The 22,098-nt window shown below is 34.9% G+C and overlaps 1 protein-coding gene across 6 annotated transcripts in view; it reads left to right on the top strand.

Annotated features, from left to right (window-relative positions):
• LOC149542861 (eukaryotic initiation factor 3 gamma subunit family protein) overlaps window positions 1-22,098 on the top strand; it is a 236,684-nt gene that overhangs the window by 1,763 nt on the left and 212,823 nt on the right. For 5 of the 6 annotated variants that reach the window (XR_016355539.1, XM_089797773.1, XM_089797776.1 and 2 more), the window contains exon 2: window positions 19,841-19,968. Coding sequence is in view for 5 of the 6 variants with exons in the window: in XM_089797773.1 (XP_089653899.1) it covers window positions 19,841-19,968 (128 nt within the window). In the remaining variant the exon portion in view is untranslated. Of the gene's footprint in view, window positions 1-17,581; window positions 17,754-17,911; window positions 18,053-19,840; window positions 19,969-22,098 lie in introns of all 6 variants that reach the window. The other variant, XM_089797774.1, reaches the window with a different exon arrangement.

Genomic DNA, 22,098 nt, shown 5'->3' with positions numbered 1-22,098 from the left:
ATAGTTAAATGGTGGCCAACAAGGGTTTGGGGTATTAAGTAAGGTGGATGAAACTTGAAAGACATGTTTTAGAACCAAACAGTATGATATGATATTTTTGAGTAATGTTTAGTGAGTTTGGAAGTTTGCAATCAATATGCTACACCATCCTTAAACAGTCTTTGTTAGTGCACTTTAATTAATTGAGTCCACATGAATGGTATAACATCAATTCACGACATATGGACTTACTTATGTATATGTAGTATTGTGCTCGTTATTTTGAATAACTTTATTATCATTTTTATGATTTGGAATAACATTATTAGTGCGTGAATCTAGTTTTTCTTATCAAAATAATTTTTAGTTGTACATAGTGCATTCCATGCTCATATTTTTGTAACTTTGGATGGTACTATTGCTAGAGAGATGTGAGAGAGGTGAATTCTTTTTCTTTGTTTTGATGGGTAATGGGCCAAAGCCTTGACTATTTATTATTATTTGTTGAAATTAACTATTATTGTGTTAAGTTCGAGTAGACTTGAACCCAAAACCTCCTAGATGAGAGTCTCACAACTTATCGTTGTGTTGTAGGTTCTTGCCTAGAGAGATGTGAATTTGATGTTCAAGATATTTGATATTGCTATCAAGATTCAACTCTATAGTTTTTCAGAGTCAAACCCTACATAGTTGAATCTTGATAGCAATATCACAAATTGACTTGCTGTGGAAAATCTCTCCTACTTATCGTTCAAGATATTGTAAAATTGGATGGTATATCACTGGTTAATGCATTGATCATTTAAGGTCTTGGTTGGTTCACTACTAGATCCCTTTGCATATCAAGCCTGTATTAGGTGGATCCACATGTAATCACCCAAAAATGGTCATTTGGACTATGAGCCCCCTTTCTAACATATTTGCTTAATTTATCCATTGGTTATCATTGATCATATCCTCAAAAATCTATTTATCCAATTATAACCTATGGTGTGACCACTTTATCCCATGTCTCTTATTTAATTAAAATAACATACTCCATTTAAATTAAGTAAAAATCCTCGCTTCCCACTTATCCTAAGTGTGCACACATAAAGCATTATTCCTATTTTAGAAATAAAAGAAAAGGCATTTTTGTCTACACATGAATGCACAATTTCCTATGTGAGAGGAATCTTCTATTTTAAAAATAACTTTAATTCTTCTCCACAAATTTCAAACCCTCTCAAAAGTCAACCATTAATTGTGATTGATTGAGATGCTTGTGTACATGGATCACTCAAGATGTATTCTCCACCCTTGATTATATTCATCTTGCCTCTTAATCTCTACTGTCTATATTTCTTTAAAAGGGAGAGCTCTCTCCTCATTCAAAAATCGTAGTCTCTCATGCTATTGTTATGCTGCAGGTTTTCTTGGTGATTTTGGAGACTTGGAGCATTCTTGCATTTTTGCATTTTAGCTTAGCTCTCATTCTACTTACATTATGGCATACTTTTTATCTTAGTTTCATTTATGCTTTAGCTTAGTTCTCTTTGTTATTTTGCATTTCATTTAGAATAGCTTGCATTTGCATTGCATTTTATTCTAGATTCTTGGATTTTGGCACTCTTGTCTCTACTCCTTGAATCTCTTGTTCTATGGTGTACCTTGCAAGGGTTGCATAATTTGGTTCATTTGAGAGCCACCATCTCATAGCCTTTGCACATCATAGATAGAGAGCTATAAGCCAACGCTTGAGACTCCCTCTTCCATGGGTTCTCTCAAGAATAATGGTTTATAGAAATGTAATACTTTTATGCACACAATTATTGCTAGAGAGATGTGAGAGAGGTGAATTCTTTTTCTTTGTTTTGATGGGTAATGGGCTGAAGCCTTGACTATTTATTATTATTTCTTGAAATTAATTATTATTGTGTTAAGTTCGAGTAGACTTGAACCCAAAACCTCCCAGATGAGAGGCTCACAACTTATCGTTGTGTTGTAGGTTCTTGCCTAGAGAGATGTGAATTTGATGTTCAAGATATTTGATATTGATATCAAGATTCAACTGTATAGTTTTTCAGAGTCAAACTCTACATAGTTGAATCTTGATAGCAATATCACAAATTGACTTGCTGTGGAAAATCTCTCTTGCTTATCGTTCAAGATATTGTAAAATTGGATGGTATATCACTGGTTAATGCATTTATCATCTAAGGTCTTGGTTGGTTCACTGCTAGATCCCTTTGCATATCAAGCTTGTATTAGGTGGATCCACATGTAATTAACCATTTTGGCTTGAACAAATTTCATTGTAATCTATTAGTGACTCTGCATTCTCTTCGCATTCTTATTTGCCAAAGAGGTGTTGATTTGGGTTTGCTGTACTGCTTGCGTGCTTTGGTCATCTTGCCGTCCTTACGTTTTAGCAATGCATTCATCTAGATAGAGTATGTTGTCCAAACATTGTATGTTATCACCTTGCCCACACTGGTAACTTGATGATCTGAAAGTGCACAAACTTGTTTTTGCATTTTCTATATTGAAAAATAAATATAAAATGGTTTGAGGTTACTTCAGAGGTATTGGGGCTGGTGGTATTGCTAGCCTGTTGGGAAGCTAACACCTTTTGTAGATGTTCACTTCATGCTTTGATTTTACCATTTTTTAAGTCGTAGATTTTCGTTTTTTTGAGCCTTGGCTTCTTTAACCTATAAAATCATGGCATTAGCCAATTTGGGAATGAGACTTTATAGAGCAGGGAAGAAATTTGAGTAGCTGCCCCAATCAAAAGATGTTCTACTCAATAGTTTTGAGTGAAGGCTTATTTGCCCATGTATAACAGTCAAATGCTGATATTTTCAGATAGGCAATGAATCCATCAGTTATTGCTTTGGTTAAGCTACAAATTATGAGACACCCAGATAAGGATGTGAAACTTGCAGCTAACCATTTGCTTTATTGAAATTATGAGATTAACAACTCCAAAGACTCCATATTGCCACAATATCATAAAGGAAATACTTTAGTTGATTGTGGAAAGTTTTCAAGGTTTGGAGGATATTAGGATTCCTTTTGCTAAAGTGTAAAAATTTTGGAAACTTTTGCTATGATCAGTTTGTCTTATGATGTTCAATTCAAAATACTACAATTTTATTTTTAATTTTTTGCATCATTTGTTTGCTACTGTCAGTATGAATGATGAGGGAAATGTTGTAACATCACATGTAGACAATTTTTGATTTTTATTGGAAGTGATGATATTCCTTGGCCACTCCTTTTAGTTTTGTTGGTTGTTATGAGAAAGGATGATAAAGAAGTCTCATCAATTTCATGTGCTTTGGCTAAAAATGTGGTCAAAAAGTGCAAAAATTGTTGAAATGATACTTAAGAATAGAAATGACAGTTGAATAGGAGAAGACTTTTTCTTATTGCTAGTAGGAATGATGATACAAAAATTGAGCTTAGAAGATATAAACATTGCTTCTAATGTAAAGGATATTGGGAGCTAGGTCATAGGTCTAACCAAAGGACAAGTGCAAACACTGTTAGATACAAAATCATAAAAGAAATTAGAGAAATTTGAGGAAGCTTTTGAAAAGAAGACGATGAGTGCTCTTATGCCACTTGCTGAAAAAGAAGATGATTTTTTGACTACTACTAAATGTTTATTCCAATAAATTAATGGTGAGAATATGAAATAAATTGTCATTGTGGGGCATGAGGAAGATGAGAATATAGCTTCATTTTTTTTGAAGTTGAAGAGTTAGAATTGGAGAAATGTAATGTTCTGTACTCGTCTATAGGCGATGATTCGAGACTTGACAATTCCCTCAGTTAAATGATAGTTCATGTAGCTTATACAATGGACACCAGGAGTCTATACAGTGGACAAACAGTCCATATGGTTGACCCGAGAAGTCTTTACAAATTGTGCAAAGGAGGCCATACGATAATGTAGAAGGCCGTATGTAGTTGATGATGTACGGTGATTTGTGAGTATGTTGTATGGAAGAGGGACACCAGAAAAATGACGTACAATGTTTGAATAAGGCTGATTGTATAGTGGGATATAGTATCCCGTATGGTGTTACAAGAGGCATACAGTAGTTTGCCATACGAGAGTTCTGCCTATGGTCAATTTTAGATGCGCATTGCTTCGGTTAGACCTTACAAAGTTATGTATTTGTCTTCTGATATGAGCATGGAACGAACATTTAACGCTACAAATAATGATAATGTATATTGCCAAACTTCAGATCACATGAATAGGTATGCACCACTTTTGTATATGAATAAATCGTACGAATCAGGAAATACAATATCGATTGCCTCAGGATTGGAAGAGTATTTATTTATTATGGAGCTTTCGTTGCATCCAATGTAGACAACTTGACAAATTAGCACAATACGAGTGCAAGAAAGATAGTCGCCAAGAATGCGATGACGATAAAGTAATAGTAATTTAGGTTAAGCAATTCAGATTACAATGGCTTTGTTGAAGATTTAAGGAAATATAGACCAATCGCCGAATGATGACTTGCTAATAGATATATGCAACTTTGGTGCATAAGTGAAATACCAATATGATATTTTCCAATGGCAAAAGAGGGTGGCGTTGGACGACCGAAACTATGTAAGTAGAATAGTGAGGATCTTCCACCTCCAAAACTATGAACAATCTTCCTCAGCCTTCAGCTGTCAGAAATTAAAGAGAAATCAATACCAATCCATGATCATTACGATTCCTGACCATCCCCTTATAAAGGCCTCCAAGAAGCATCTAGAGATTTACAACAGGCCGAGAATAGTAATTATTTTATTTACTTTATTAATTTGGGCCCCCATATTTATTAACTAAAGGCCCTTTATTATTTACTTTAATTTAATTTTTGGGACCCATTAATTAGTTAATTTAATTAGAGTGTTACATTTAAAAAATTGGGGACATCACAAGAAAGAAGAGCACTTAAGGCACTCTTGTGAAGAAGAAAATATATTAACTCAAGAATCATGTTTGGTGGAGCTCTAGAATGACTGTTGAAATCTATTTACAAGATACAACTAATTTAGAAGTTCTTAATGATGAGATTAAACTTGTTGGAAATTCCAAACTAGAAGCTAATAATGAATACTTGGATTAACTACGTGAAGCCTATTAAAAAAATAAGTGGGACCTACAAGAAACCCTTTAGAGCGACTTTCAAATTGACTCTATTGTAAGGTGTGTTTTAAAAGAGAATGTCGATTTTTGGATCGTTTCTAATAGAAGTTCAGTATTGCATAATACTAGATTTTATAAGGAACTTGGATAGCATACAAAGGGTCATTGAAGGATTATTGAATTACTTTAAGAAAGAACAACTTGAACAATTTATCACTATTGCTGATATACAAACAATTAAGAGTGGATTGGAAACATTGAAGTCAACCTATTTGCATAGAATTAGAGAGAGAGATGTGGCCATCGAATTGCATTAAGGCCTTGACATTATCTAAGGCAATGAAGATAAAGGTTGATGAGCTCACCTTTGAGCGAAGTCAACAAAGGACTCATTAGAAAGTAGACAAATGACACTATTGGAGGCAAAATATTAGCTTGCTCCTACGAAACATGTTAGGTAGCAAGAGAATGAAAAAAGGACAAAGGAAATCAAACTGACAATTGATGTGCTTCAAAGGCTTCAAGAATATTTTGATTTAGAGCAGTTGCTTGAGAATGTAAGAATAGAGTAGTGCTAGTATGAAGATTGGTTTCATTAGGTAAACAGGAATAATTTTCAATCTTTTTGAGATAGATTTAGAGGTATCTTTTGATAATCCACTTTTTGAGATGTATGATGAGATATTTCTTGATTTGTATTTATAGCTAGTGATAATGAGTGGACTAGCAGAATGTAAAAAACCGCTATATTTTTTTGGGAATGTTAGCAATCACGAGGTCACATGACAATGCAAATAAGAACTCTCTGCTGATATGAGTTCTGATTTTTGAATTTGTTCAATGGTTATCTCAATGTTGTTTACAATGTTCATAAATTTTTGACATTTGAATGAAGAATAATGATAGACAAAGAAAACACAATGAAATTAACAACGAAGCAGATTAAATACCTTAGCATAGAATTGATTCAGAGATGATCAAACTTGAAATACCAGGTTCATTATGTAGACAGCCAACAATAGCTTCATAATCTTCCTTTCGAAGCCAATGATAGATCATCTAAGTGTAGCAATAGGGTCAAAGTTATCCTCAAACATGCCAAAATCAATAAGTGCTTTGTAATCACAATTGTAGTAGATTTGTTTACCAAATAAATGGTTTCTTTAATTATGTCATCTGTAACTTAAATCTTGCATTCACTACATGAACACAGTGCCATCATACGAATATATGTATGTGTATATAAAATTATTCATAGATAATTAAGAGTTAGAGTAAAGAATATATCTTCATCATTATGCTCTACTTATATTATATGTGAATTCTAATTATAGAAATGTAGAGTAAGGAAGCATAGTAGGGTGCCCTAATATTGCAATTCTCCCTCTATAATCTTCCATTCTTCTATGGTTGGAGTTAACTATGATTCTCCAATAGTCCCCTAACATGTAGGAGTGGGAAGGTACTATCCCCTTAGCAGTTCTACTCCTCACAGTGCAATAGGGTGCTTTCATAGCTGTTCTCGCTTGACTACCACTGCAATAGGGTGTCCTTAGGGGTTCCTCCTTAATTGAAGACTCTCTCTCATAGCCTTGTGATCAATTATTGCTAGATTAAGTTCTTTGTTGTCATCAAACATTTTTTTGTTTCTCCATTTAATGCCACTCCAGTGAAGTTCTCGTTTATATCTCCTTTAAGCGTAGGAAGTCACGCCCTTTTGTTTGTTAATGCTCTTATGAAAGGGTCACACCCTTTGATGTAGCTATTAGGAATCAATCTCCAATTCATGAGAATTTCATAGAGAGATATCCTAGAAATACAAGAAGAGGCCAAAGTGTGTTTTATGAACACATTGCCTCTTCGCAAATTGGGATCCCACAAACTAAACTAACCAAAGCTAGAACACCTAAATTAAAGCAATCAGAATAACTAAACCACTAGACCTCTTGGGGCAAATGACTCAAGGCAGATCTACGACATCTTGATGCTCTAACAAACTAAACTTAAACAACTAAAAGCGCCTCCTAGCACTCTTAAGCCAATCATTGTGCTTGAAAAGAACATCTAAACTAAAATAGAACAAAATAAAACCTGTCCTAACTTCTTGAACCATATTGTTTAATACAAACCTATTCCCACTACATAAAAAATTTAAAAGACCAGCACTCAAAAGGCAAATATATATGAATGACCTAACATGACTTCTCAAAATGTTAAGTAATAACAAGTCTTGTGTGATAGTTCGTATTCTTGCAAACTCTTCCTTGTATTCTAAGAAAAAATTTGTTGCCTCATTTTAATTGAGGAACATCATGTAAAATCAACTATTGAGGTCATTCATTTGGTTTGTGATTGATCCACAAACAAGTTGTTGTTCCTAATTTTCCATAATAGAAATGGCAATCTTCATAGTTTTCAAAATTAAAAGCTGGGAAAGAAACAACCTGGTGTGCTTCATCTTTGAATGGAGATTGTTGTTTACCCTCGATAGCTTTACGAGGTTGAAGTTTATGGTGTATCTTCCCTCTTGTATCTTCCCTCTTGCATCAGTATGTTTGCCCTCAAATTGGTTCTTCATACTTAGGCTGATTTACAATAATTTATTCTTTGTTCAACATGTCCACTCGATTGTCTTCCTCTCCAAAGATCCTTGAAACTTTTTGCAATTCATTCTTTTTAATGTCCCCTTTATAGGGACACTAGAAGTCAATTGATTAATTAGATTTTAAGTCATCAAATTGTATCAAATCTAATGACAATTTAAAATTATTTTATAAAGTAATAAGATGACTTTAGTGGAGCTTGGTGAGAATTAATGAAATCATTTTAATTTGAAGTGGAATAATAAAGAGAAAAACAAAAGGAAAAATGAGAGATTGGTAGAAGGGAAATGAAGAGTTACAGGGATATGCTATTTAAGAACATGGAGAGTCTCATTCTGAATATGCTTGGTTTATTATTCTCTCTTGGAGAGTTTGAGAGCTTTTAGCTTTCAATTTAGAAACTTGATGATGAAAACCTTTAGGATATCCTTTCTTGGTGGATTGAACGAAAACCCAATTCGTTTTTTGGTAGATTCAAGATAGAGTTAACAATTGGGCAAAATTTGTGAAGTCTTCATCTAAAGACAATTCTTGCAGTAATAGAGGTTTTTCATATCTGCCCGAGTGCAATCGGTTTGTGGCATGTTACCTAATGATGGAATTGTCTACTTTGTACAACAAAGATACTAGGCCATACAGTCTCGTATATGCCTTCCCCATTGACTTTCTCTCTTACCCGTTAAGACTTTCTCTTGTTCATATGGTGATAGCACTGGATGCCTATACGAAAAACCCAATCCTCCCCCGCACAACCTCCAAATTGCTTCATATGAACGTATAGTCCTTCTGCAACTGTACAATCTGCAAACTTACCCCTTCAAATTACTTCTGAACACCATCACATGGTGCTTACCAATGTCGTGGGGTAATGAAGATTTCATCTTTTGGCTCAAATTTGAATATCTTGATGGTGTTGCTGATGAGTATCTGGGAATATTATTATTATTGATGAAATGACCAATACAAGTAGAGAGATACTAATGGACTCAACATGCACAAGAGAATTCGTATTCAATAGTGATAACGCTTTAGATTACAATAGTTTTACACTAAGAGCAAAGCAAAATAGGGTGAGGATTTACTCCCACCAAAATTGCGAATGCCAATTAAGGAGGATCTTTCGCCTTCGAAATGACAAACAAACTGAACTCCAATAGGGATTCGCACATACAAAGAAAATATCAAATTCGCATACCTATCACAATAACTAACTCTGCCTTTATATGGCTCTGAGAAACATCCCAAAGGATTTCAAATGTGTCGACACAACCAAAATATTACCAACTGAAAAAGGGCCTAAGAGATAATAATATTAAATTTCGGGGTCATATGCAATTAATTATCAAATTAAATAGGGGACATTATATATATATACACTATAGCATTAATATCGGTTTATAATAAGGAAATTAGAAATAAATAAATAAACACACACGCTCCTTGCCCGTTCCTTAATCACTTGCTATATCCCCTTAAGAGGATAGCTTGGTTTTGTTAGAGGGAGTCGAAATAATTTCTCACAAGGTAGATGAATTCCTAGATAGGGTAAGGTCATGTATCTTTGAAGCCTTGAGGGAGAGGTCTCCATATGGGTACGAGCATGTGTTCCTAAAACCTTGAGGGAGCCTACTTGTAGATTGGTTTCCAAGCACACTATGGCAAGTAATTCACCTTCCTCCTTAGGGTTAATGATTAGGAGAGAAGTAAGGAACTTGGGCTTAAATATGTTAACTGTCAAATGTATCATGAATCATTAATTGTTTCATGATTTATTTTTATTTAAAGCCCAGTGATGTATGTTAATATTGGGAATTGGCAACCTCCTGGCGGGGAGGATTACAAAGACTGTGTAAATTGCCATTTCCTACTGTAATGCAAACCTTGGTTGGGAATTTTAGGGTAAATGAAGTAAAGTCCCAATAGGGGACATTACATGTACTAAAATAATTTCAGAGAAGAACTCAATGTGATGATTACCATGCTCAACAAGGTGATATATTAGATAGAAGCAAAGGACTTTCAAGCATTGGATATTTTACTTTGTCAACCTTGTTTGTGAAGGAAAGAGACACATTGACTGGGGTCATCTTAGCAGCTTCTCCATCCATTCCTTGTTGACGAAGTTATTTGAAACCATTGCTTTCCATATGATATCATAATTAATACATCCTTTGGCGTAGGCTAATGCTTTTATAAGGTTCAAAAAAGGTCCAAACAAATGACATTTTTTCTTGTTGTATCCACAACTAAAATACAAATAAGGGTTGAAGCACTTAAAAAGAGTCAATGATGTTTTTACCATGCCAATGTTTATGGATTTGGAGAATGAAAACCACATCTGAATAATAGATCATACAAGAATGGTTACCATTGAGTGGGAAAATTGGTTCATCTAATTTGCTACCATCAATCATCTTGATGGAGTATTGTAGCATCTGTTGGTTGCACATGAGCATTGTTGGAAGAAACAAAAAATGGGTGGTAGTTTTTTAATACAAAGCAGGCCATATAGATGCACAAATGCCTTAAATGCCACATGCATGGGAGCTGAATTGTCTAACCACATTTCATCACAAGGGTAAATGCTTCAACTCTGAAAGCATAAGGGTGAGAGACTTGATAGCGAATTTGCACATCTGCAAGATATTGAGATATTTTGGCAAATTACTTTGGTGAGATGAAACCTGCAGAAGTAGACAGCCAAATGACCTTAGATCAGCCAAAAGAATTCGTATATGAGCTATTTGCAAACAAGTTGGTTGATTTAGGTGAAGATCTTTTGTCTTCTCCCTTTGTTCAGTCAAGGGGAAATATCCAAACATCATTACTAGTTAATTGGTTAGTTAGCGATGACATTACCGAGGATTGGATGAATAAGGCAGTGATGGATGGCTCTAGAGGATTTTTAGAAATGAAACTAGCAGAACAAGCAGAGATACTTCCACAGAGAAAGAGCTTAAGACAACCAAACAGGAGATAGAGGTTGGTCCTCATACAGGAGAGGCAAATTATAAATGTTCAATAAAAGAAAAAATGGAAAGTTTGAGGGAATTTTAAGACATGAAAATTTGAAATTTGTTTCTAAGAAGGTGAAATTTCCTGCACTCGTTCCTGCAAGCAGCTTCCCAATTTCTGAAGAAGCAATAGCTAACATACTATCTTATTCCTGCTTAGCTAATTTTTTTTGCCTCTAATCTACCAAGAAATTACAGCCATGAATAGAGATCCTTGTGCCAAGTACAGGTAATGCAGAATGGTTCCAAAAATCCTAAACAAGGGAGGCTGATGGTTGCACAACAGTTTGAGTGTAGTCTCTAGCTTGATCATAGAGGAAAAAAAAATACAAAAGATGGACCAATCTAGAAATGAATGATGAAGGGCACATTATTGCTAAAAATGCCATTCTTATCACAAATAAAATATTAAATATGAACAAGCTGATGGTTTTCAGTTTTTGGAGGCTAATTCAGGACCTGTAATTAGGCGAGTGACTATCAAGTTTATGAAGTTTTCTACAGAAAATACAAAATACGTATTCGAAGAGCATGGTGAAGTAAAAGCAAGGTTGAAGGCAAGAAACAAGGGATCAGAAGTTTCCATTTCTCATCTTGTAAATTTAGTATTAGAGCCAAGAACAAGTTCACCACCAACACCAGATCAAGACCCTCAAACACAACAAATTGATGAATTAGTGTCACATGGAAGAAGATTTTAAAGGTGGATTGGAGATCTTTGTAAGGGTAGTTTGAAAATAATTGATGATTAGTTCATTTTACTAAAGGAGATTTGAGATATCATTCAACAATTCACGAGTTGGAGTGTTTAATAATTGTTAGTATATCATCTTGCAGCAACATTTTGTAATATTCCACCCCTGATCTGAATCCAATCCTGATGTTTTTCCAGTTTTCCTTGATTTTCTGATTTTTTGTGTTTTTGAAGTTGGTCTGATTTTTTTTGTGTTAAAAAAATACAATGAAAAATGTTGGAACATAACAAGGATTTTTTTTGAAAGCTAACTAATAATGGCTAAACAAGCTCAGAGTTTTCAATTGCAAGAAATGTAATTTTTGAACATACCCAAATTCCAACGCCTCATTTTTTGAGGTGATATAATTCGGAACATGATAACTGCAGATCTGATCATTCTTTAGCCGTACTAACCAATATCTCAATAATTTTGAAATGCACCGATGCCTAGATTCCTTCCGATGCCTTGGAGTGCCAGACATCCCAAGCCCAATGCCTAGCTGGAAATCAATATTTTGCTGATGAAATACCTTTTGGTGTTTGAGACTGTACGATCTGATTCTATGGTGAATTCTCGATCTGAATCTGCTCTGTAAACTAATGCTTCTCCTTCGGATAATAAACTTGCAGCCAACAATGGTACAGCCTGCTCAGGGATAATACAACTGGAGTAGTAAACGATTTTGCGTTAAATCAATGCCTATAAACTAATAAATCAGCACATAGCCCTATCAAATCTGCTCTCCAGGAAATTTGAAAATGATCACCTATTCTATCCTATAGTCCGTAAAATTTCATGTAGACATAATTCATATGAAGCCCAATGCAATCCCTGTGTGAAATTGCAATGATGTCTTTGGGTGATATTCCACACCTAAAAGCATCAAAATCTATTAGGTATTTGATTTTTACAAATGATTCCTGCCAAATCTTAGCTTTGAGAGATCTAGAGTGCCAAAGATGTCAAAATGACAGCCCAACTGTCCCTTTTAGGCTTCCTTAAACCCTAACGCTAATTTTATGGTTGTATTTTTTTTTCTTAATAAAAGCTTTTCCACTTTAATGTTTATTTATTCACTCCAATGTGGTGTCCACCTCTAGGGAATTAAAATGTAACTTAAATTCCTTATTTCAATACTAAAATGCTACTTTTATAACTTTATTAAAAAGTCATTTTTATTTCCTCATAAAGAACTTTATTATATTTAATTAAAATATTAATTAAATACTTGAATATTTTAATTTTATTCTAAAACCATCCACCTAACCTCTTCCATTGAAAGCTGATTATGCACTTGGTCTCCTGGTGATGACTAAAAATAGTAAACCAACTTCCAGTTCCCTCCTTTAAAATAGGAACTGTCCTAAAAAATAAGAAACTGTCTTGAACATTTGAAATGGCCCATTAAAAACCTTTGTAGCACTCCACAAGCTTTAAGTGGACAACAAGCAAATTGTTAGTCTCCTAAAAAATAGGGACCGCTTAGGCGACTGACTTTGAGTTCCAAAAATGCCACAGAGACTTCCCAAAAGGGCCCCTTGCCCACAGTATCAGCCTGTGGGAACCTTGATAGTAGGCCAATCCCTGTAAAAAATACTGACCTAGGAAATGGGGACATTACACATTTTTGCTAATGTAGAGCCAATGGAGTTTTGGGGATTTGCAAAGTTTCTAATGTAAAAAGTGCTAGTTATTTCTGAAAATTATTGTATTTATGAATAAATTGGTAGTTGTCAATTTCTCTCTGAGATGCATATTTTTTTTTCTGAAAGTTTTCAGAAAATCATTGAGAACTTGAAAATTGCAATGCAAGATATTTTCTTTTTCGTTACTCCTTTTTTACTCACATTCATAGAAGGTAATCAGATTGCAATGGAAAATAATTTTAGTAGCTTATTATGAATGCTGCTAGCAGGATCAGCCTTTCACATCAAGAATGTGGAAGGATTAACGAGACTTATAGTTAGAACATACAGATTCAAACTGCCTAAATACGAGATATCATTTGTGAAGAGTAGAAGATTTGTTTAGTGGTGAAAGCTGAGAGCACATGGATAGAGTTCAACTTGCAAGGGAAAAATATGGCACATTCTCTTACGATTCACCAAATGATTCCAATATGTGAAGTTCAAATGCAGACTTAGATGTTGATGATTTTCAATATTTTGGCCTTGTTTTATTTTGTTGTGGAATTGAGTAGAAGGAGTTGATTGATTAAATTAAGAAATTAGTATGCTTGGATCTGTATGGTTATCATTGATGTCAACTTGTGCTTGCCATTGTGTTTTGTAATTAGTGTTTGAGTATTTTGTTTTGCATATTTGGTATGCTGATTTGATATGATAATAAAGACTGTTTGAAGATGTTTATTTCAAGTCTTGATGGTTTGGAATGAGGTACAGTGAATTTGGCAGTTTTCTGTGTATGATAGTGGTCTATGCGTAAAATGCACGCTTCACATTACTTTGCATGACAGTTTCTGATGGTGCATTTCTTAAAATGATTTATTAATGTACTAAGCTTTTTTCATTTTAGATTGCACAAGATTTTTGGCTTCAGAGACTTGATTTGAAAGTTTGATGGTGTTTCTACTCTAGGTTTGGCCAACCTCGGTGTTTGCACTTAAATTACATGTCTCTTATATGCAAGGTGTAATGTAACATGTATGGTGATATTTTTCGTCCTAGCTTTGATGTTGTGGTCTACTTCTCATTCCTCCTCATTGTGGGAATATTTAGTGCTGACCTATTTCAAATTGTATTTGGCTACTTGACCAGCCGACAGTGGGAGACTTCACAAATATAGATTGGTATAAATACAGGATAAATCCTTTTGGTGTGAATGTTGTTAAAGTTTGTAGCTGCGATAGAGATCTTTATCTCTCAAAACTTGGACGTTATTATTGTTATTGTCATCTTCAGCTGAAAAGGACACTTAAGTTTAATTTGTAATGTAAATGACATGTGTCATTCACATGCATTGAGACATGAATATTTGAAGAGTCATAATTAATTAATTTGGAGTTATGAGAATCTCAAGAGACCTTCGGTTATAATGTGAAGTCTCTCCTGTTGTTATATATTTGTGTCAAGCAAAGGATATTGTACACTCAAATTCATATTATCAATAAAATGATCTTTTGTTGTGTGGTTGGGTTTTTCCCTTCATTCTCAAAGGGTTTTCCTAAGATATTTTTGGTGTTCTTTGTTTCAGTTTTTCTTTTCTGATTGTTGGTTATTATCTTTGATTCCTGGGCTATAGATTTAACATGGGATTAGAGCCAGGTTAATATCAATTTTGAGGGAATCAGCCTCTGAAAATTGTCTTGTGCAAAGTTTTTTTTTCTTCCTCTCATAGGGTTGTGAATATTGGATTTGTGTTTCATCAAAAGCATTTTTTTTTCAGTTTTGTGTTCGACTCAAAAGATATATATGAATATATTTTCTCTTGTCATTGATGATTCATCGCATGTTTCACCTTATTGTATTGGAGCTGAGCCTTGGCATATTTAAGCCATGTCACTTTTCTATGGGCTCCGATATTGTTGTATGATATTTTTAGTCAGGATGGAAGCATATAGATTTGTTGATCATCTAGGTAGAATCATGTGAACGGGTTGCATGTAAAGAGGGAAAGTTATTTGCCTGGTCTCTGTTTGCTTCATTGTTTGCTGTCCTGTTGTTATTTGCATCTCTTTATGATCGTAGGAGTGCTCTTTTAATTTGGAAGATGGTGAATATATTAAGGTAGCTATGGTAGTTATGTTGAAAATATCTAGATGCTCTCCAAACGACATATTCACTCTCTTCATCTAATTGTCTTGAGTTCATGCGATACCAATGATAGAAGTGCGATGTTTATTTCTTGATTAATGTTCTTATCTGCTTATTTTTATTTGTGCATATCCAATGGCACTCTCCAATGTTGTTCGTTTCTTCTCCGTCAGGGTTTTGCATATGATCATGGGATTTGTATCCTCTCACATATATATTTTTGGCTTGCTCTTCATATGTCGTGACTTTGCATGTTGTTTCATATAGAAGTTTTCTTGGAATTTCTTTCTTTGAAATCGGTTCATATAATTTATTGTTATCTGTCGTTTCAACTTCTTTCTTGTATCCATGCTCATTTATTCTTTCATCGGAAGACCTCGTGGTATGAGTGGTTTTATGGAGGATGATTTAGAATGGGGACTGTTATTTTCCTTGTTTGACAAGAGTTAAGTCGTCGCCTTTGGTTCATTTTTTTTTATGTGATCCCGTATTATTAGAGTCATTATGACTTTTTGGTGTGTAGGTTTTTTTATATGTTTCTCCTCGAGTAGTTTATCCTGTGTTTGCCGTGAATGTCTTTTATTGGGTACTATCCATAAGCATCGATTGGAATATATGTAGTGACAATATTAAAGGATCGAATCTCATAGATAGAGCCGCTCTCAAAGCTTTCGATAATTTTATTTGCTTCTATTGGATGTTTTTAATTTATTTTTCTCTGTTTCCATCCATCATGTTTTAGTTGTGCATTGATCAACTTGGCTTACATTATACTTTGACGTGTTGGTGTGAGTCGACACTTCTAATATTTTATTTTTGTTTCATGGTGTTGATTCATTTTTTTATACCCAAAATTTTTCTAGGTTGCACGCTGCTTTAATTCTTGTTATCACAGAGTCATTTTTCTTGGAAGACATTCTCTGGATATTTCCATTTAGCAGTCATTGCTATCGTATAAACTTAAGATGAAGCTTGAATTTGATAACCGTGATAATATGATTGATCTTGCAGATCTCGCAAGGATATTCACTATCTTCTCGGATATGAGTTGTTGTCGTATTGGATTGTACTGAGGGTTGAATATGTGGAAATCCCAGGGATTGGGGAGATAAGTAGCTTTGTTGTTGTTTGCCTTCAACATTACTTATAATAGGTTGATTTTATTTATCTTTCTTGGTTGCAGGATGCATCGAGATTTAGAGGGAGATTTTAGCTTCTAAGAGAGGCTTCATGATTAAGAGGGAGAGCTTATGGAATCCCTTTTGTTATAATTGTGAAACTTGTGGTACTTGTAAAATTTAAATGGAACTAATTCTTGATTTTATTATGCCTATTTCTATTCTTCTGTGAATAAATGAGATTGTAAGATCAGCTATGATAACTCTTTCACTATGTGATAGTGAACATCATGTTGAGAGAGTCCATGATGTCATCATATTGAGAGATTCCATGATGAGAGTTGGAGGTCATGTTGAGAGATTCCATGACAGTTCACGTTGAGAGAGTCCGTGAACAAAGGCTTAGCTATGAGTCTTGCAAATCTTTTCATGTTGAGTAATTCCATGAATATGATTGATTTTTATAGGTTTTCATGTTGAGTGATTCCATGAATATGATTCATTGTTATAGGTGTCCATGTCTAGTAACTCCATGAATTATGTTTTGAATTTGTATGTTCAGAATTTATCATTGACATTTTTGGTTGCAGCTTTATGTGACTGTTCAGCTAAAGATCTCTCTCTTGCTAAGAGAGAGTGTTAAAGTTTGTAGCTGCAATAGAGATCTTTATCTCTCAAAACTTGAACGTTATTATCATTATTGTCATCTTTAGCTGAAAATGACACTTAAGTTTAATTTGTAATGTCGTGTCATTCACATGCATTGAGGAATGAATATTTGAAGAGTCATAATTAATTAATTTGGAGTTATGAGAATCTCAAGAGACCTTCGGTTATAATGTGAAGAGTCTCTCCTGTTGTTATATATTTGCGTCAAGTAAAGGATATTGTACACTCGAATTCATATTATCAATAAAATGATCTTTTGTTGTGTGGCTGGGTTTTTCCCTTCATTCTCGAAGGGTTTTCCCAGGATATTTTTGGTGTTCTTTGTTTCAGTTTTTCTTTTCTTATTGCTGGTTATTATCTTTGATTCCTGGGCTATAGATTTAACAAATGTGGCATTAATGTATGCTTGTGTGCATTCTGTGCAAATGTGTACCTATGCGAAGAGAATGTATGAAAGGGGATCTATCTCCTTGTATGTTCAAACAGTTGTGAAGAGTGGTTGAGGACAGTGTGGGTATTAATGTGTTAGCTATTGGAAGCAGTGAGCTGAAGGTATCTATGGACCAGTCTGTTGAGTTGCTGTTGTGCAGCAGTGGTGGATCTATTCTTTTTCATCTTTCTTTTGGGCAGTGAATCCTCCGGCAACAAGCCTTCTTTCTTCGGGTAGTGAGCCTTTCTTTGAAAAGATCACCTTAACCAGTGTCATCTTAATAGGTATTTTTATATTTGAGAATAATCTCCTTTGTGTTTTTTCCCTTGACAGGGTTTTCTATGTAAATCTGGAGTTTTATGTGTTTGGGGTTTGTCGTGCTTTCATGAACTCATCTATTTGAAGTTAATAATTAATGTATGTTTTGCGTGACTGATTAAAGTTGTATCGAGGTTTAAAAGTTTGTGAGGCCTTGCAAGAGTTACACACGGAAGCAGCTCTCCAGTTCCAGCGGCTCTCAGAGACAACAGATGGCTTCCTCTTGTCCTTGGCTGTATCCTTTGGTTCTGGATTTCTTCTCATGGTGAGGCATATCTAGCTTGTTGCTCGCTGTGGCTTCCATCTCTTGTTTGTGCTTTGTTCTACTTTTCACTGGGCACCATTTGATGTTCCCGTTGTTGGCTGGCTTCTGTTGTTGTGTTTTGGCAGTCCGTTAGACCCTCTTTGTGGTCCCTTATTGGACATTAATTGTAAAACCCCTAAAGATGAATTGTATTATGGACATAATTAGCAAGCTTGTTCACCGTTTAAGATTTTAGGAATAGAATAGAACTCAGGGGAGCTACCTTCACATTTGAAGAGGGGATACTGCTCTTGCTCGAGCTGTCTTGAAAATTTCAAATTAAAATCCTAACATGTACCATGGCTTAATGCCCAAAAAATACTTGCCCTGATACAATTGGTCTGTCCCAAATTGCTTATAATATTCCACCAATCTGCAATCATCAGTAAAAGGGCCCTAAGCAGAGAATTGCTAGATTCTCAAAGAGACAGAGCTTCAAGTCTTTAAGTCTAATTGTTGAGGATAAGCAAGGCTAGAACAAAACTTATGAATCTGCAAAGCAACCACATATTTGGCAGAGTTTCACTGCTTCCACAGCAGCCTTCATTCCCACTTGTAGACTAGGAAACTTCTTAGACTTCTGCACCTGATTTGGATACACTTCTTTGGGCTGAAAGTTTTGAGCATCCCACCACAACCTTGAATTCAGCACCTTATGCAGACTTTAAATCCTCAAACCTACTGCCAATGCTCTAATCCCTACATCAATCAGCCTGGAATCAGAGGGATGAGAGTCTGCTGCCACCATGGCTGGCTGAGCATTGTCAGGTATTGCTGTTTCAGCGTTCCATGGTGAGAGATGAGATGGAGAAGAAGTCAAAAGAGAAAAGCTTCGTGCATAGAATGAGGGTGAAGGTTTCTCACCACCTATAAATCAAACTCTGCTGTGGAGCATTAGAGGATGCTGCTGCTGCTAGGCGGGGCATTCAATCAGCACTGTTACCTATGTTGGAATCAGGATCTATCATCTGATAGAGCTTTGGTTGGAAGCACACTCATGCTTACAAGATACAAAATCCAATTTTCGGAAGCAAGTTATTCAATAGTATGATGCTTAAAAAGAACATTGGGGTGAACATAACTCTTTGAAGCCTACATTGACCACCTTAGTCACTTTGGCTTATCTGGAATGAGAGTGTTAGAATGGAGCAAAACATTGCATTTTTAAAGTCCTCACACTACAATGCTGAAAAGAACTTGAAAAGCACATCTTTATCCTTCACAAACTCTAAATCTTGCTATACTTAATCCAACTGCTCTCAAAGTTAGAGAAGGATTCCAATATATCCTAGGGGGATAAGTCTGCCAGAACTGATAACTGGTCAGTCGTTTCTGTCCCTAAAAATTTGATGGAAGTAGAAAGTACATGTACTGCTCAAGAAACAAAATACAGCCAAAGCTATCTAGATACTAGAATGACTGAACAGTAGTAAGTAATTATTCCACATAAATCATCACTGAGTGCTGTAGTTGAAAGAAAAAACAGATAAATGCTAACTACATATTTATCTTCTGATATTTGGCCTTTATTCTTCTGCTCATTAACACGAGAAGCATGTATGAAAACTGAAGACAAACTTAGAAACACACCAGGCCCATCATCTCTCTTTGTGCAGTGATTGATCTATATTTTTGTTGATTCTCTACTTGGTCTATAGTATATACATTATTTCAGCTCTGAGAAAATGGTTTAGAGCATGGTTTTCCTAATCTTTGTTATTTAACTTTGTCATTTGGCACTGCTTTCAGGACTTTGAAAATTGGCAAGCTGAAATGTTCGCTCACTCCTATGATTGGAAGTCCATATGGAACTCTCTTTCATGTAGAAAGAGGACCAAAAGGCCCATATCTTTCACGTATATCCACACCTACAAAAGGTTCTTAGTCATCTTACTCATAATATCCTTATCTTTTGATATTAATTCCATTTAGCTTTAAGCCCAGTATGCATACATGTAAGACAAATGATGAAAAGTTACAAGGGAAACAATAGTATAGCTTAGAGTACCGAGATGGTACAGAAGGTGTGCTCAGTTCAATCAGCTTATTGCTGAATTTTATTATGGATAATTACTATTATTGTCTGCTGCAACATACTTGATCTTAATGGTGGTGTAGATATTTGGGTTAATAACGTTCTATTGTAGGCGTCTTGTTATATTTTTTCAGCATTAGTTGGTGGTGTAATATGTGGTTCAGTTCATGGTTGTGTAACCAATAACTATAAGTGTTCTCATTTTAATAGGATCTCTATCTTAGAGAGAAGACCTCCCTATACTCAATGACAGTATAACTGTAGAGTGTAGACACTATCTATACAAAAAGATTTTAATTGATATTTGTTATGTTTATTTTTATTTATGTTATATTTTACATTGCTCCAATATGGGAGCGCAGAATCAGTTGCTAACACTTTGGCACTGTTTGAAGTACCTGTTATTGCGGGACTTTAAAGTTTTAAACTGATAGATTTACATTTTGCAATAGATTGTATATCTCGTGAGTTCAAGGTAACATTTTGCACACACATAATCAGTAGAAGATGTATGTGGATCGTCACAGGACATACATCATTTGAGGTGGGGGACATGGTTTTCCTGCGACTTCAGCTCTACAGACAGAGTAGACTTAAGGAGAAGGGGGCAGAGAAACTCAAGATGAGATTTTATGGGCTATACATAGTAGTGGGGAGGATTGGAGAGGTTGCCTGCGAGCTTTAGCTACCTTCTGGAAGCAAGATACATAATATTTTTCATGTATTGTGCTTAAAGAAGGCTTTGGGTCAGCATATCATACCTTCCCCTAAGTTACCTCCATCAGCCAAGGAGGGTAGATTGATTCTGGTCATAATGCCCTGCCCGGACACCCTTGGAACACAAGGATAAAATATGTACTAAATAGTTTTTTTCTTTAAAACAAGTTACATCAAGTTTAGTAACCAAGTACAACTCATGAGCATCTAAGCATAACACATAACTCAAGGAAGTCTTTCCAACACTCCAAAGATTCCAAGCCACTCCAAAGATTCCAAGCCAATAAATATATTCGGAATGAAGAACACACATTCCTGAGATTACCCCCCAGGGATTCAAATAACATCCACAAATTGTGAGAGGCCAACCGACAAGGCTTCACGGCTAACAAAGAGGGAGATAACTCAAATTGTCGACCCCAAGCAAGATGTTCCTGTTAAGCCTAAATAGAACTTCCTACAATGATTAATAATACAAGTTCATTTACCTCATTAACCATAAACCAGAGCATTATATCAACATACAAACCATATACAAACATTAATAAGGTCCACAAAGCAATAAGGAACCCTCAAGAATCCGACTTGGAATTGTTCGCAAAGTACCCATCTCTCAAAACTACATGCAAATCAGCTATGGGTAGAGATGCTAATGATTAGACTAAGATGCTGATCGAGAATGTCATGACCCCTCTTGGGATGGAACCCAATGATAACAAATGATTAAAAGCATTAAATATTAAGTAAATATATTAAATGCAATATATTATTAAAATGTAACTAAATAATATATCATTAGGTATATGAGATAAATAATAATATCACTACAAATAAATATACCTAGTTGTAATTAAAGTGAGGAATGACAATAATAGAGATAATCCTAGTAAGAATCATTACAAGTCATCCCTATTAATCAAAAATATTTTTGTCGTAAAAAATAAATTGAAAAATCGGATGAAACCTTTGGCGAAGCAGAGCAATTCTAACAAAAATCCAACAAGCTGCTTCACACGCAAATCTAACACCCCGATCAAATCCAACAAGTAAAATACAATTTTTCTTCAAGAAGGTTTGGAGCAAAAATCCCAAATTCTCATAAATGTGAAATAGGAAGTGAGAATAAAACTCACTTTTTGACCATATAGGCATCATTTCCAAAGTGACTTATAAAGTAGATTATTTAAATATTTTAAATAACCAAACTAAATAAATTGATCCTAGAAGTTTGGAATCCAACTATGACAAATTAGTT

This window comes from Cupressus sempervirens, chromosome 8, assembly GCF_028749045.1.
Source record: "Cupressus sempervirens isolate cs-2001-9-10 chromosome 8, ASM2874904v1, whole genome shotgun sequence".
Lineage (NCBI taxonomy): Eukaryota > Viridiplantae > Streptophyta > Pinopsida > Cupressales > Cupressaceae > Cupressus > Cupressus sempervirens.
The sequence above is the reverse complement of the archived record's forward strand: the minus strand, read 5'-3'. Positions and strand labels throughout refer to the sequence as shown.